Consider the following 17,304-nt stretch of genomic DNA (forward strand, 5'->3'; position numbering starts at 1 on the left):
GAGGTGTGAAGGGAAGGATAAAATTGTGAGTCACCAGAATGTTTGTCAGAGAGTGGCTGAAAAGAAGGATTCTGGATCCAGATCCGGAAAGGTCTCAAATGCCATGGCAAGGGATTGAGAGCTTGTAAACAGGCAGCACAGAGACCCTGTGGGGGAGGATGCTGTACTAATTTGATCTGAATTTAGGTTGGGGGTGGGATGAGGAAAATGACAGGGCTATGGGCCACCACTAGGGGGGAGGTACTGATGGAAAAATCAAAGAGGACCAAAAGTCTATCTGGATGACCAATTTAGAATAGCTTAAACAGTATATTCACATTCCACTACACCTTAAATGTGATAAAAAGGATTTCCACAATTACTCCATGCTACACACACACAGCCGCTCTCCGAAAACTTGCTGTCCAAGGGGTGCTGTCTTCACCACAAAGTGACAGTCAGAGAAGTAATGGGACCTCGCCACTCTCAAGCAGGCTTTGAGGGGGCTAGTCACAACCTGAAACCAGTGTCCTGGCCAGGAGTGCCAGGAGTCAGCTTTCAGCCATTTGAAAATGAACTTAGCATCTTTTCAAACCAGACTCTGGGGACTGGAGATGACCTTTGACCTCTAAGACATCTTGAGACTGCATGGGTCACCTGGGCCTTAGACCAGCTGCCTCCTGCAGGAGAGTGAGAAGCAGGACCCACTGAGGGTAGGCTTTCTATGGTTGGACAGGTGGGCAGGACATGCCTATCTATCTATGAGTCTTCCAAACTGGACCATGGGGTGGGGCTGGAAGAGAGTCAGTCCCTCCACAAAGGGAAAGGGACAGAGAGATTGGACCTTTTTGGCCTTTTCAAGAAGCCCTCTAGTGCCCCCTCCTCCAGCACCCAGGCCCCGCACAGCCGCAGCCTGAGTCATCATCCCAGTTTGAATGGTAGCCGAGAAATCAGCCAGGGGGCTGCCTGGGGCTGAGGGCCAAGGGTTGGAAAAACAAGGCCGCTTTCTCTTTACTCCAGCCTTGGAACTCAAGACAGGGTAGGGGGGTGGGGGACAGAGGGCAGGTAGATGCAGGATGGTGGGTGTCAACAGCCAGAGGGGGAGGTGGTGGAGGGAGGGAAGGAGAGATTCAGAATCTGAGCTGTGGGCTTTTGCTTTTAAATGACCTGTTTAATAATTACCTTTGCAATCAAAGGAGCCAGGGCTCAGCAAAGACAAGGATTTCAACCCTTCAGACCCCATCGGGCAGCCTGAGAAAGAAAGTAAACAAGATGCCACTGGCAGATCTCGTTCCATCTCGCAAACAATGGCGGGACTGAGCTCCCCGCTCAGACACAAACATCAAAGTGAGATTTCCAGGCAAGAACTTTACCAGGCAGATAAGAGGCTCGGATTGAATTATTTCCTTGCATCCCCGCAGCTCCCCTGAGCTCAGCGCCCAAGGGGGCAGCTTAGGGGTCGTCATTTTAACATTAACCTTGACCTGTAATTTATTCATTCATTTTGCAGCGAGAGAGAACCAACTCCACCCAGCCTCTGAAAAATCAACCAGCAACAACTTCATCCCTTTGAACAGTCACAATGGTGGGCAAACAAGGGACTTAAGTTACAGAGGCTAGCTCAGCTCGTACTCACACTCCACTGGGCTCGGGCTCCTTAAAACAAACCAAAACAAAAAACCCTAATCCAAGCACCCACCGGGGCTCACAAAGTCAGACCTGACCTGGCACTAAGAAAATCCAACTTGTTTTTCTTCAACCTCCCAAGGCCTTCAACTATTTTTCCCTCTGCAGCATCCAAGCCCAGCCTCAAGGCAGAGCCATAAACACGCCTGCTCCTCCCCCTTCCACGGTTCGGCAAAACACCCCCCTCCCACCTTCCCGGACCCCAAGGATTAAGAACCACCGCGACCGTCACCCGCAGCCCCCCTCCTGCCCTCCCCCAGCCCCCCACAACGTCAGCAACCGCCGCAGCACCTTGAGATAAACACCCACTAATGATTTCATGCTACCCGCCGCACTCAGCAGAATCCCTACCCCCCCACCCTCCCAGCCCCGTCGACGGGGGCCGGCCCAACCGAGGGATTGGGGGATGGGGAGGGTGGTAGTTTGTTTTTTCCACTGCCGCGTCCCCACACCTGTTTTTCATTCATTCATTCGTTCGTTCATTCATTCACGGATTCGTCACTGCAGCCTCCCCGGCCCTCCGGATCTCGGGGAGGGGCTCCGAGGGAGGGGGCTGAGATGGGGGAAGACAGCGACGCGGGTGCATTTGCGGGGGGCGTCGGGGTGGAAGGACCCCCGTTTGAAGGCAGATTGAGTGCCTTTGTCAAAAGCAAGGCGAACTGCGGGGCGGGGGAGCTTCCCGGGGCTGGAAGTTGTTTTCCGAGCGGCGGCGGCGAGGACAGCCGCCCGGGTGCGCCTCTTTGTCTCTCCCCGGCCAGCGCCGCGTCCCCGCGCGCTCACCTGGTCTTGGAGGACAGGAAGGCAAGTTTGATCAGCCCGTAGGTGAAGAGCGGGATACTCTCCTTGGCGACGCTGGCAACTTGCAGCCGGTGCTCTAGGATGTGGAGTTCCATCGTCCGCCCGCGCTCCGCTGCGGCTCATCCGCGGGGAGCGAGCCGCGGCCCCCGCCCCCTGCGCGCCCAGCCGGCACCGAGCGCCGCGGGCAGCCGGCCCGGGGACCGGGAGCTCGGCGGCGGGCGGGCCCGAGCGGACAAAGGAGAGGCCCGCCAAGCCGCGAGGGGCCACGGGCTGCGGGCTGCGGGCGGCGGGCGAGGGCGGCAGCGCTGTCGGAGCGGCGGCGCACGGCGCCCGGCGCGGAGAGCAGCTGGTGTTCGCTGTAACAAACAACTTGCCACTCAAACGCCGGCCCGCTGGGCATGCGCGGCCGCGGCGGGGCGTGCCGGGACTTGTAGTCGCGCTGTGCCCGGCGCTGCCCGCTGCTGATGTCAGGGGCTGGGCGGCCGCGCGAGGGGTCAGCCTGGTGCTCGGGAAATGCACGAGTGCGAGCCCCCGCGGGACCACCGGATAGGCGGAGGGCAGAAATGGGGACTTTCGAGCCAGCCTGAGCCTAGGTGCAAGCTCTGTCACTCAGCGCTCGGAACTGGTCGCTTTTGGGTCAAAGCTAGTATCCAACGCAGCTGCAGCGCTGGAGGAGGCCCGAGTCTGGGAGGGGGAGAGATGAGGAGAAACTGGTAATTACAGTGCAGAGAAGCAAAACAGAGAGGGATGCTGGAGACAGAGATGGGGCCGAGGAGTGTAAGGGGTTTTCTTGGAGGAGGGGACATCCAGGCTGGGTTCTGAAGGATGAACGGGAGCTCGCTGGGGAGGGGGGCGGGAGCGCGTGGGGATCCAGGCCAGGGGCCTGCCAGGCAGAAGGAACAGCGTGTCCAAAGGCACAGAAGCGTGAAAGCCTCCACCGTGTTGTGTTTGGCTTTGTTGGAGCGGAAAATGTGAGAGAGGAAAGTCAGAGATAAGGCAGGCGCAGTCACCAGGAATCCAGCCGAGAGGGTTTATGTGTGCAGAGCTAATGAGGGGGCCCTTTATCCCGCAGGAGAGGGGGTGATGGTGACTTCGAAGGCTGATTGGGGAAACGTGTGAAATACATTCTCAAGGCTTCCCACCTCAGGGCCTATGTGTCAGTGACCATATCCCTCAGTGGTTCCCTTCAATGGCTGGCCGGTTTTGAAATTTTCTAGGTTCAAGTTACTGGTGCTTTGCCATTTGGTAAAGTAATTTGGAGATGGGATGGGCAGACTGGAACTCTCTTTTTGAGGGAAGTTCTGGCTGTGCTCCTTCACACTCTTTCTCACCCCTTCTCTGTTAGGTAGGAGCATTTCCACAAAAAAGTGAGTGAAGCCTGCATGCTGGTTGTAGAGCATGCAGATCCCCTTACTGTTTTATTGTCGCTAGAGAGTGTATTACCCTCTAATAAAGAGTATATTTACTTTCCTTTGGTTTTCTGTCTCCCCCTTCTAGAATCTCAACTCCATTAAGGCAGTGATTTTTGTGTGTTACCTGCTGTATTCCCAGTGCTTGCAATGTGACTGGCATGTGCGAGACATGCATTTAATGTTTTTGAAATGCATAAATGCACGCATCTATTCCTCTAGAATCTGGAGGGCTAGAAGGCCTGAAAAGTAATGCACTCAGGGCAGGCAAGTAGCATAAATGTGTGAAGCAGTTGGGTATCAGACAGTTGGAAATGGTACAGGAGAAGGGAGGCCTGCCTGAAGGCATAAAATTCAATTTTTAAATAAACAACCAACAGGTGAAACCAAACAAGGCTAGAGGCAGGAATCAGCCAGCTTTCTAACTGGCTCTGGATGGCCAAGTCAGTATTTTCCAATCTGTAGGCCATGACCCATGAGTACATGGTGAAATTAATTTAGTAAGGCATGACTAGCATTAAAATTGAATAGAGAATGGCAGAGAGCTTTGCATGTAGTAAGGGTAAATTTATTATTATTTTTTCTTTGTTTCAGGAAACTTTCATTTTGCCCATGTGTGTACATGCATGCATGTGTGCTCCAGATCTTGATGTAAAGGTATTCCTTACTGTGAATCTTGGTCCAAAAACATTTGAAAACAGTGGGATTTCCATTTGATTTGTGCAATGGCTTTTGTGTTTGGAGTTATATTTGATGCTTAAGATTTTTGTGAAATTGACTACTGAAATTAATGTTGGGAAATTAAAGAAACTGGCCTCTGGGTTGCCAAATCCAGATAGTTTCAGGTTGGGACTAGGGTGACACGTTCACTCCCAAGGTCATGCGAGCTCTGGCTTGGCACTTTGCCAGTGGAATTCACTCCCCTCTTGATTCCTTAGCACTGTTCTCTTCTGGTCCTTCTCTGGTTCTTCTGGGTTTCCCCCTGCCCAACCTTTCCATAGTATGTTTTTGCAGTAATAGCTGCTAGTGAAACATGCCCCCTGGTAAGGCATCCCACATTGACTTTGAGTTTGGTCATGTGATTTTCTTTGGCCAATGAGGTATTAGCAAATGTGGTTGCTAAGTCTTGTGAATTAGGACTGCCCACTTAAACGCTACCCTGAGACCATCATGCTGTAAAGAAGACCAGATGAAAGAACACATGGAGAGAGAGGTCCAAGTGTTCCAGTTGTTCCAGTTGTCCCATTTGAGCCCAGCCCCCTTTTGAGAGCTGGAACCAACTACCAGATGTGTGAGACCATCTTGGACCCTCCAGCTTAGTGTTTAGCTGCATGTAGCCACATAAGTGAGCCAGGTAAAACCAGAAGAACTACCCGGTCAGTCTATAGAAACATGAAAAATAATAAATCATTGTTTTTAGCCACTGAAATTAGGAGTGGTTTATTATATAGCAATAGATAGCTGATATATTCCCTCTACCCTTATCTTCTCTCATTCAATGGGTGTATCCAGTCTCTGGTTTCTGATATGTTGATGGCCACCAAATTGACACTTTTAGCTTAGAACATATTTCTTTGGCCCTGATTTGCATATTTAGCTTCCTAGTGGTTGACTATATCCACCTAAATGTTCACAGGCTTGGCTAACCCAACCTGTTTAAATCTTACCTCATCATCTAGCCCACCTTAGACCATCGACTTTTACGCTTGTAATCTCTGTCTGGTTAGTGACACCATTCCCAGTCCCTCCAGTTACCAACCTGTTATGGCACACTATATTTCCCAAGATTGCCCCAATAAGATCTTATATTCTACATGCTCTTCTCACCACATGACATTGATAATCATCCCATTAGGAAATGGGTCTATGTTCCATCCCCTTGGATCTGAGCAGGCCTGTGACTACAGAGGAAACGACCCCACCTGACTTCAGAAGCTAGGTCATAGGTGATATTGCTTCCACCTGGTCTTCTTGGGACACTCACCTTGGAATCCATCTGCCATGCTGTGAGGAAGCATGAACCACACAGAACCACCACAGGTGGGTATTTGCATGGTTTTCTAGAGCTGCATAACAAAGTACCACAGACTAGGGCACTTAAACAGCAATTTATTTTCTCAGAATTCTGGAGGCTAGAGGTCCAAGATCAAGGTGTTGGCAGGGTTAGTTCCTTCCAAGGTCTCTTTCTTTGGCTTGTAGGTGGCCATCCTCTTCCTGTGTCCTCACATGGTCTTCCCTTTATGCATATCTGTGTCCTAATTTCCTCTCCTTAAAAAATTTTTTTTTAATCTTTACCTGAAAACATTTTTTTCATTGCTTTCAGAGAGAAAGAGAGAGAAATGTTGATGTGAGAGAGAAACATCAATTGGCTGCCTTCTCATATGTGCCCCAACAGGGGATCAAACCCACAACCTGGGTATGTGCCCTGACCGGGAATCAAACCCATGACCTTTCAGTCCACGGGACGATGCTCCAACCAACTGGGCCACACCAGCCACGGCCTCATCTCTTATTATAAGGAAACAAATCCTATTGGATTAGGGCCCACCCTAATGACCTCGTTTTAACTTAATTACCCCTTTATAGACCCTATGTCCAAATATAGTCACATTTTTAGGTACTGGGGGTTAAGGCTTTAATATATGAATTTGGGGGTGGGGTGTGTGGACACAGTGTGGCCCATAGCAGTACTCCAGCCAACAGCCTCAGCTGAGGTTCCAGCTGACAGCCAGCATCACCAACAGGCATGAGGTTAGAAAGCCTTTGTCAGAAACCCATGAGAGGCCCTGAACAAGAACTACTTTGCTGAGCTTAATCAGCTTCTAGAACCATGAAAGATAATAATAAAATACTTATTGTTTTAGGCCACTACATTTTGGGATGGGTTTTTAAACAGCAATAGATAACTGGAACACTGTGGAATCAACTTGGTGGTGGCGGCAGGTGACAGGGAAGGTTGACCAGTGAATCATCCCAGATTGCTGCGTCTTGCTTCCTGGTCACCCCCAGCCCCACTATCTAATCAGTCACCAAGTCTTACTGATTATATATATTACACAGCTCTGTAATCGAGTTTCTCTTTCAATCTTGACCATCATGATCCCATGTCAGGACATAACTTTCCTATCCTAGATGGTTACAGTGGCCTCGTAATGCCCAATCTGTGGTCATGTTGCCATGGTTGCTCTTCATTGATGTGGTCCTATTTCTATAACTCCTCTGGTTAATGCCCTCTAGGGATCATGAAGAAACCACAACCCTCTTAAAAAAACCAAGCCCAGGTCCTCCATGGCTGGTCATATGTAAAGAGGAACCGGCTTCCTGACTCCATTATGGTAATAACCATTAGCCAAACGTGGCTATTGAGCTCTTGAAATATAGCCAGTATCATGAGAAACAAGTTTTAATTTTACTTAATTTAAATTTTAAAACTGATATTTGATTCTATGTTTGGAATAGGGTGACCAACTGTCTTGATTTTCCTGGGATTAAGGATTTATTTAAAAAAATTTTTTATCCTCATCTAAGGACATGTTTATCGATTTTAGAAAGAGAGAAAGGGAGGGAGAGAGAGAAGCAGATAAACATTGATGTGAGAGAGAAACATCATCAATCTTGCCTCTTGAAGGTACCTCAATTGGGACCGAACCTGCAACCCAGACATGAGCCCTGACTGGGAATGAAACCTGTGATCTCTAGGTTTATGGAATGATGCTCCAACCAACTGAGTCACACTGGCCAGGGCATGGCGCTGAGGTTTTTAAAACCATAAATTGGGTAAACTGGGCTGAGCTGGTCATACTACTTTGAAAAAACTTGGTTAGGGAAATCTATGAAACCTGAATACAGATTAAATATTGTGGATGAGAATAAAGTGTTCAAATGGCAATGAGCTAGAAATGTCAAATACACCCTAGCTTTCAAAGACTTGGTGTGTAAAAAAGAATGTAAAATATCTCATTAATATCTCATTAATCTTTTTTATATTGGTTGCATGTTGAAATGATATTTTGGATATTGGGTTAAGTAAAATATATTATTAAAATTAAGTTCATCTGTTTCTTTCTACTTTTTAAAATGCAAGATGACATGTGGCTCGCATTATATTTTTATTGGACAGAACAGCTGTAGAGTGGTGGCTCTCAAATTGTGGTTGGTGTTGAATGACCGGGGACACTGGTAAGAATACCCAGGCCCGGACCTTATCCTGCTTCTGGGGTCCTGGGCCTCTCTTTTTCATCGGCTCTCCAGGCCTCAATCACCCTGCTGGGGTGGGAGAGTGTGGAGTCCAGAAACCCCTTTCCACTTAAGCCGGGAGTCTCTGGGCCCAGTAAAGCAACACCCAGAGAGAGGCAGGACTTCTCTGCCTGGCTGAGGCCTAGGATGGGCTTTACCAGCATGGGCTGCTCAGACAGGGAGGGAGTAGAAAAAAGAAGAGAGAAGGGAGGGAGGGTCAGAAGAACTCTATTTGGTCAAGGGGCGTCTTGTTCTGGGGCTCAGGTTTTTTTTCTGGATCCTGATCTAGTCCTAGGTGAGCAGACCTTGAATCTCCTCTCTTAAGTTTGACAAACAACAGTGAGGGCCATGGGGAGTCTCTGAAGGTTCTTGAGAGAGGGAGAAACCTGATGAAATAGATGCCCTGTTGGTCTATTCTGAGGGATCTCAGGCCTCAGTCACCTGCTTTTCCCACACTTTTCCACAGGGCTGTAGGAAGAGATTTTCCTGATCCCTTGCTAGAAACACCCCTCCCACATGCTTCTCTGTACCCCCACAGGAAAGGGCTACTGGTCCCCAAAATATAGTGGTCTGGTTTAATGTAAGTAGTCATAGCTTTATCCCCATCAGCCATTATCCTGATCTCCAGGACAGGGTCTTTCTTCCCTGCCCAGCCTTGTCAGGAGCTCCCAGGCATCAGATGCCAGCCTCTCTGCTGCAGATCCACACTTAGACACAGACACTAGGCATCACATGGCTCTTCTATGATAAGACAGTGTGGGTTATGGGAAACCAACCAACCAGCCAACCAACCAACCAACCAGCCCTGCATCCTAGAGCTCCAGACCCGGTCTGAATTTGGCCTCTGTCCCCTTCCATACTGTGCAACTTAAGTCTTCTTTCTCTGTCTGGGTTTCCTTATATGTTAAATGGGCATCATAGGGTGCATGTGCGTGTGCCTCTGTGTGCATGTGCAGAAGTGCATGCATGTGCTCATGTACACGTGTCTTTGCGTGGGAATTAAAAGAAAGAATGCCTTTGGGAAAACATCCAATGTTGTTCCTGGCACACAGTAAGCAGATGCTCAGTAAATATTTATCCAGTGACTGAATGAATGAATGAGCAGTTCTTTGGTAGTCTGGCCTTAAGGGCAGGCTCCCCGTGTGCCTCCTATTCTGGCTTGCATGGTTGCCCTCACTGAAGGAAGAAAAGAAGGAAATGGGTGTGTCCTGGCCTTTTCCTTGGTGCCAGCATGTATGTTGTTGCGTCTGATCTTCAGGAGAGGTTGGGATTCGTATGCCTGTACTAAAGATTGGGAGACTGAGGCCGGGGACCCTAAGAGAAGAGGAGCCAGTGAACACAGCTTTTCTTGGGTCTCCCAAGGCATATGCAAAGGCTGAGCATGCAGAGGTACTTAAGGAACACCCATCAGTTGAATCAGTGAGTGAGTGCCATGTGACAGCAGGAGCCCTGTCCCCTTTCTTGTGCCATCCTTGGGCAGGGCTAGGGCAGGACAGAGGCCACCGAATCTTCCCCTCTTTTCTCTCTCTCCATCTTGAATCATATTCTTTCATATCTTCTTCCTGTCTCCTCCTCCTTCCTACATACTTCTTAGCCTGTGATGTTTTAATATTGTGTGTGTGTGTGTGTGTGTGTGTGTGTGTGTGTGTGTGTGTGACAGTCTGTGTCTGAGGACCAGCCTGTGTAGCCTCTAAGAACCAAAAGGTTGACATGGAAGATAGAGGCTGATGGGCCTCCACACATCTACCGCTCGCACTCCTGTGCCTCAGTTTTCTCATCTGTAAATTGAGGTGGCTGTAAGGATTCAGGGTGGTGTGTGTAGGTGCTGAGCACAGGCCTGATCAATGGGAAGTGCCCGATGGACGTGAGCTGTTGCTGTTGTTATTCTGCTTGTTCCTAAGGCTGGACCTACTGCAGTCCTTTAATACCCTGGGAACTAATTCTGGAGAGGCTCAGGGCCTGAGATTCTGAAGGTGTGATCACTAAAAATGCTAGTCTCTGGATGACTGCCTCCCAGGAGGGTGGTGAGCTGTTGGTCATTAACTCTTGGGGGCAGGAAGACCATAACTGAATCCTGTGGAACTAACACACAGCTTAGTTTGAATGGTAGGCCCTGGGAGGGCAGAGCTGGGACGACTTGTGGCCTTCCCTGCAGTGGTTTTCATTCAGGGTTGTGGAGTGACTCACGGTGCACCTGTAGTGAGTGGCAACTGGCAGGTGGGGTATCTTGGGGTCCTGAGTGACCCCAGCCCCGAAGCAGCCCCAGAGTTCCTTCTCAGCAGGTCATAGGAGAGGGAGCTGTGGCTGGGGTGTCTCTTTGGGCATTGCAAAGATGATTCGCTCTCTTGGGAAGCAATTTAGTCTCTTTAAAATCCTTTGTGAAGATACAAAACAGGTGCAGTGGACACTGCTGAGATCGCTTATGACATATTAACCACATCTTGGTGAAAAGAGCCGTTTATCAGGGGACATTCCTTCCAGTGATGAAGAACCTTTCAGAACTTGATTGCAGTTAATACACCAGCCTTTCCAAAGTGTTTTATTCTACTCTCAGTGAGATAATGAAGCCCTTTTATTTACTGTTCAACTTCCATACAGAGTAAGAGGATCGGGCATTGTCCACGCCCCAGGCCTGAGTAGATGGAAGGCTTAATCCAGCTCAGGAGGCCGAGTGGCAGTTGTCATTGACTAGTGAAATTGAGCCCCGAGACCCAAAGTTCTCAGAGAAAATGTACTTGCTGCTGGTCCTGGGAACACTCCCACCCATGGCTTTACTCTGGAAGCACAACACAGCACCAGGTAAAACAGCCTTTGGGCCTTCACCTCCTGCTCACCTGTCTATCCTATCTTTATCATTTCAATGGAGGCTGCCCACTTGACAAATAGATGATAGATGGATGGATGTCAACACCCAGCCATGACAGCATCAGACCCCATCTCTGGACCTTGTCCAAGCCTCCACCAGCCTCCCATTTGGACCTGGGAGCTCCTCGAGCTCATGCTCGCTGGTTCTCACGCCCTATTGGACACACATATTGTGTAACACATATGGTGGTGCAGGCTCTGGGTCCATCTAAGGGGCACCATTAGATCTGTGTTACTTACAATACTGTCCCAACGAAACAGTAAAGTTGTTTGCTCTTACAAAATCAGTATATTACGATAATTTTCCAAAGATGGAAGTAATTTGTCCAAAGTTGGTATGCGTGGATGGCTCTTTCAGCCTTCCCCACTGCTCCAGTAGCCTTCCCCTTACTCTCTTGTGGTAGGATTCTTCTTCCTGCTCTGTTCCTGTGGTGGGGGATGACCAGCTACTGGGGCCTCTTGCTCCACAGTTTGTTCTGTTGGCCCCATCTCAGTTTGGCTTCCCAATCTGCTCTTGTCTTCTTGATTCTTGACCCCAGACTGGTTGCTGTGGACATCTCCTCACTCTCTACATATAGCTCTCCACCTTCCTCCTTCTGCTCTGAGCTTAGCCTCCCTCCTGATCATCATTCAGACTTACCCCTGTGTCTGTGCTTTGGTGGTTGATAACAGCCCCAAAGATATCCAAGTCCAACACGCCTTGGAACCTGTTCATATTACCTTCTATGGACAAGGGTCTTTGTAGATGTGCTTAAGTGAAGGCTCTTGAGATGAGGACATTAGCCTGGATTCTCCAAATGGTCCCAAAGTAATCACAGTAACTTTACAAAAGAGAGGCAGAGGAAGATTGGACAGAGATAGAAGAGGCAAAGGTGAGAGGATCACAGAGGTGTAGATTGGAATGATATGACCACAGCCAAGGAACCCCAGCAGCCCTCAGAATCTGGCCACAAGAATTCTCTACTGGAGCTTTGATTTCAGCCCAATTATTCTGATTTTGGACTTCTTCCCTTCATACCTGTGAGACAATAACTTTCTGTTGTGTTAAGACACCAAATTTGCAGCCATTTTTTATAACAGCCACAGGAAACTAATACAGTGTTCTTCGGGAAAATCCCTTGCCTGGTCATTGGCTCTTAAGACTGACCCTGTTCTGGTACCCATGGTCCTGGCCTTGATGGGTGCTCACAAGCTCTTCAGATGTGGCCAGACACTTGATGCTGCAGTGCCATATCTCAGTCCTGATGGTGATTTGGGGACCTTTGTATCAGCCACATGTGCATTATCTGCTGGCGATCAGTCACAGGGCCCATTGGGTGGTGGACCCTAAAGACCCCTGAAGCCTAGCTTTCATCCCCTGTAATAGAATAATCAAGCCTCATTGTGGGTAACAGTTCAGAAGAGCAATTGCTGAAGTCTTACCATGTGCTAAGCTATGGGATGAACGCTTGACATACATTCTCTCTTGTAAGTTACCTTTCTCCAGGCTGGGGATAAAAATGTGGTTATATCAATGGCAATAAAAAGTATTCCTCTGGCTTATTTCCTTTCTGCTATAATGGGGCCTCTATGCCTTTCAAAGTTTCTGCTGTTTATTTCCAGGAGCCCCCTCCTACTGTGATTGACTTCAAGCTGGGATGGCTGCTTTCAAGCTTTCTGCTGAGCCCAAAGCAGATGGGCTGTAGCTGGAGTCTCTTTCCCCTGCTGTGGCCCAGACTTCTGGGAAGGCTGAAGACCTCCCCCGTGTGAAGTGCGGCCTGGCCGCAGCCTAGGCCTCTGAGCTGCACCCCCCACCCAAACAGGCAGTTCCTCTTCTCACTTGTCCCTCTAGGCTGGCCCTCTGTGGTCACACAACTGCAAAATATGCCACATCAGCTCTCAGAATTGTGCAGAGGTTTTGGGGAAAGGGCTTCCAGCAAATGTTGTATTTTACAAAAAAAGCTCCCATCCCGCATGGTCTTCATGCAGTGTGACTTTGACATTTCTCCCTCTCCTTGAATCTGTACAGTGTTCCCTCACTTATCGCAGGTATTGTATTCTAGATCCCCCCGCAATAGGTGAAAATCCACAAAGTAACCTTATATTTATTTTAGTATTTATATATATTTTAAGGCTTTATAAACCCTTCCCAGATCCTTATAAACCATTTGCAGTCCCTTATTAACCTTTCCCACTCCCTTATTAACCTTTCCCCCACTTTTATAAACACTACTTATGTTCTTAAACGTATTTTACACTCTTAAACCTACGTCACTTTAACAACATAGGTATACAGTACTGCAAAATCCTGCGATATAGTAAAAAATCCGCGACAAATAATTAAATATAATATTTTTAAAAATCCTGTGATACAGTGAACCATGATATAGAGAGGGGCTACTATCGTCGGCAGCCGTCCGTCTCGAGAGACGATGGTGTAGCTTCTTAAGTGTCTATCTGCACCGCCGAGAATGGCTGTGCAGTCCGACTCGGGAGTGACACGGTATCTGTCTCCTCCCGTGTTGAATCGACATCTTGCGATGACGCTGGAGTGTCCTCTCCAGTGAAGCTGAAGCTACAGAGCCTGGGCAGGGTGATATGGAGGGTCTGCTGTTGCCCATGCACCAGACCCCCCCTCTCTTCGCAGCTGAAGGGTCCAAGGGAAAGACGGAGTCAATACAGCTTGGTTTCAGGTGCGCCGCAGGAGTTGCCGGTGTTGACTACAACGTCAAACCGCCTTAGGGACTCCGGCTCCGGATTTTCTGTCGGGGTTTACTCCCTTAGCCTTTCCCCTGAAGAGGTATGCCGCAAGGCAGCGGAGTTTTTTTGGAGTCAGAGTTTTCCTTCTCTGATGTGCCCTGACTGGAAGATCGAACCAGCGACACTTAGCTCGCAGGCCGACGCTCAATCCACTGAGCCAAACCAGCCAGGGATAAGGGGGGGGGGGGGGGGGCTACTATAGACTGTGACTATAGCAGAAGTGACACAATGGGTCATGGAAAGTGATGTAGCTCCCACTGGTTTTCTTGCTCTTGGAACCTAGCCATCATGCTGTGAGGAAGCCCAAACAGCATGTGGGGAGGATCTGACGTTCCCTGCCTACAGCCGTACTTACCTTCCAGCCATGTGAGTGCACCACCTTGGAAAGGAGATTGTTTTGCCTCAGCTACCCCAGCCAATGGCCAATGCTGCTTGGAGCAGAGATGAGTTGTCCCCACTGAGCTTTGCCTAGACTTATGGACTCATGGGTAAAATAAATATTTGTTGTTTTTTTAAGTCACTAAGTGTGGCATGGTTTCTTTCACTGCAATAGACCACGGATGCAGAATTCTTCCACTTCTCTCTTGCATTCTTCTTCCGGGGGACTCAGACATAGATCCATGGAGCTGAGCTCAGGGTCAGCTTGAAGGACTGATCTTCGATCCACTTGGGCCTTACATTTCTCTCCTGCCGAATGAGTCTCTTCCTGGGAAGCTCTTGGCTCTGTCTTGCAAACTGACGCATGTGAGCAAGTTCACTGGTCCTGTGGATTAACTGGATGTTTTTAAATCTCCAAGTACCAGAGTTTAGATTAAAGCCAGGACATCTTCCCTTCTTCCTTCTCCTCCACACCTAATTACAATCCCAGTTATTTTATGAAGGATAAACCGAAGCTCAGAGAAGCTGAATTACTCCTTGGTGCATACAGCCAAAACAGGGAAGACTGAGATTTGGACCCAGCTCTGTCTGGCTTTCCACTGCCCTGGAGGTTGCTTCCTTGTGCTATTTGCATAGAGGCCCATGCTACAGAGGGGTCACCATGTGTCTTGGTAAGGCCCCAAGACACTCTATCACCCTCTCAGGGACTCCATTAAAAAAAGGATATACATTCAAATGACCAATAAGCATGTACAAAAAGGCACTTAACTTCTTTAGTAGAGGGCAGATGCAAATTAAAACCCAAAGTCATACCCCTACTGTGATTGACTCTAAAGGTGTATTGCTCAGACAGTCTTCCATGGATTTGTGACCCTACCAGCCAGTTGTTTTAAATTAAAAAAAAAAAATCTAATAATCTAATTATTAGTTTTAGGTGTATGTACAACATAGTGGTTAGACATTTATATAACTTACAATATGTTTCCTCAATAAATATAGTACCCACCTGACACCATACATAGTTATTGCAATATCATTGACTCTATTCCCTAGGCTGTATTTTATACCCCGTGACTACTTGCAACTGCCAACTTGCACTTCTTAATCCTTTCACCTTTTTCACCCAGCACTCCAACCCTTTTCCCATCTGGCAACCATCGGTTTGTTTTTTGTATCTATGAGTTTGTTTCTGCTTTGTTGGTTCATTTATTTTGCTTTTTGGATTCCACATATAAGTGAAATCCTATGGTATTTGTCCTTCTCTGTCTGACTTATTTCACTTAGCATAATACTCTTTAGGTCCATCCATGTTGTTGCAAATGGTAAGATTTCATTCTTTTCTATGGCCCAGTAATATTCCTTTGTATATATTCATCACTTCTTTATCCATTTGTCTGTCGATGGACACTTCGGTTGCTTCCCTATCTTGGATATTGTAAATAATGTTGCAATGAATATAGAGATGCATATATTTTTTCAAATTAGTGTTTTGCATTTCTTTGGATAAATACCCAGAGGTGGGGTTGTTGGGTGATATCATAGTTCTAATTTTAATTTTTTGGAGGCATCTCCATACTTTTCTTCCATAGTGGCTGCACCAATTTGCAGTCCAACAACAGTCTACGAGTGTTCCCTTTTCTCCACATCCTCTCTAACACTTGTTGTTTGTTGATTTATTGATGATAGCTATTCAGACAGGTGTGAGGTGATTTCTCATTATGATTTTAATTTGCATTTCTCTGCTTATTAATGATGTTGAACATTTTTTCATAGGTCTATTGGCCATCTGTATGTCCTTTTCTGAGACATGTCTATTCAGGTCCTCTGCCCATTTTTAAACATATTTTTAAAATATTTTTTATGGTGTTAAATTCCATGAGTTCTTTATATATTTTGGATACTAACCCCTTACCAAATGTGTAATTGGTGAATATCTTTTCTCATCCAGTGGGTTGTCTTATTGTTTTGTTGAAAGTTTCCTTTGCTGTACAGAACTTTTTAGTTTGATGTAGTCTCACTTGTTTATTTTTTCTATTGTTTCCCCTGCCTAAGGAGACACATAAAAAATATTTCTAAGATTGATGTCAAAGGGTTTACTGCCTATGTTTTCTTGTAGGAGTTGTATGGTTTCGGGTCTTAAATTTAAGTCTTTAATCAATTTTGAGTTTATTCTTGTTTGCGGTGTAAGAAAATGGTCTAGTTTTATTTTATTTTTGCATATATTTTTCCAGTTCTTCCAACACCATTTATAGAAAAGATTTTCTTTATTCTGTGCATATTCTTGCCTCCTTTGTCATAAATTAGTTTACCATATAGGCATGGGTTTATATCTGGGCTTTTTATTCTATTCTATTGATTTATGTGTCTTTTTTTATGCTAGTACCACGATGTTTTGACTATTATAGCCTTGTAATATAGGTTGATATCAGGGAGCGTAATACATCCAGCTCCTCTGCCCCCCGCCCCCCACCTCAAGATTTCTTTGGCTATTTGGGCTCTTTTGTGGCTTCATATAGATTTCAGTATTATTTGTTCTAGTTCATTAAGAAATCTCATTTGTATTTTGATAAGTACTTAATTGAATGTGTAGATTGTTTTGGGTAGTATGAACATTTTAATAATGTTGATTTTTCTTATCTATGAGCATGATGTATGCTTTTATTTATTTGTGTCTTCTTAAGTTTTTCAAGCACAGCTCTTTTATCACCTTGGTTAAATTTATTCCTAGATATTTTTTTTTTTGAGGCAATTGTAAATGGGATTGTTTTCTTAATTTCTCCTTGTAGTTTGTTATTGGTGTATAAAAATATGACAGAGTTCTGAATGTTTATTTTGTATCCTACTATGTTACTCATTTCATTTATCAGTTCTTATAGATATTTTTTTTGTGTGTGTGTATGTGTGGAATTGTTAGGGTTCTCTCGTGTCATCTGCAAATAACAACAGTTTTACCGTTTGCTTTCCAATTTGGATGCCTTTTATTTCTTTTCCTTGTCTTATTGCTTTGGCTAGGACTTCCAATACTATGTTGAATAAAAGTGGCAAAAGTGGACATCCTTGTCTTGTCCTGACCTTAAGGAAAACAGTTTTAGCTTTTTACTGTTAAGTATGATGTTAGCTGTGGGTTTGTCATATATGGTCTTTCTTATGTTGTGGTATGTTTCCTCTATTACCATTTCACTGAGAGATGTTTTTTAAAGTATGTTTTATTGAT

General features: G+C 46.6%; 1 protein-coding gene across 3 annotated transcripts in view; it reads right to left on the bottom strand.

The window, feature by feature from the left end:
- CASTOR2 (cytosolic arginine sensor for mTORC1 subunit 2) overlaps window positions 1-2,740 on the bottom strand; it is a 43,454-nt gene extending 40,714 nt beyond the window's left edge. For 2 of the 3 annotated variants that reach the window (XM_090276905.1, XM_090276904.1), the window contains exon 1: window positions 2,446-2,740. In XM_090276905.1, coding sequence (XP_090133031.1) covers window positions 2,446-2,558 — 113 coding nt within the window. In that variant the 5' untranslated portion in view covers window positions 2,559-2,740. The remainder of the gene's footprint in view (window positions 1-2,445) is intronic. The other variant, XM_090276906.1, reaches the window with a different exon arrangement.
- Window positions 2,741-17,304: the final 14,564 nt, after the last annotated feature.

This window comes from Furipterus horrens, unplaced genomic scaffold, assembly GCF_987537825.1.
Source record: "Furipterus horrens unplaced genomic scaffold, mFurHor1.1.pri manual_scaffold_5, whole genome shotgun sequence".
NCBI classification, from domain to species: Eukaryota; Metazoa; Chordata; class Mammalia; order Chiroptera; family Furipteridae; genus Furipterus; species Furipterus horrens.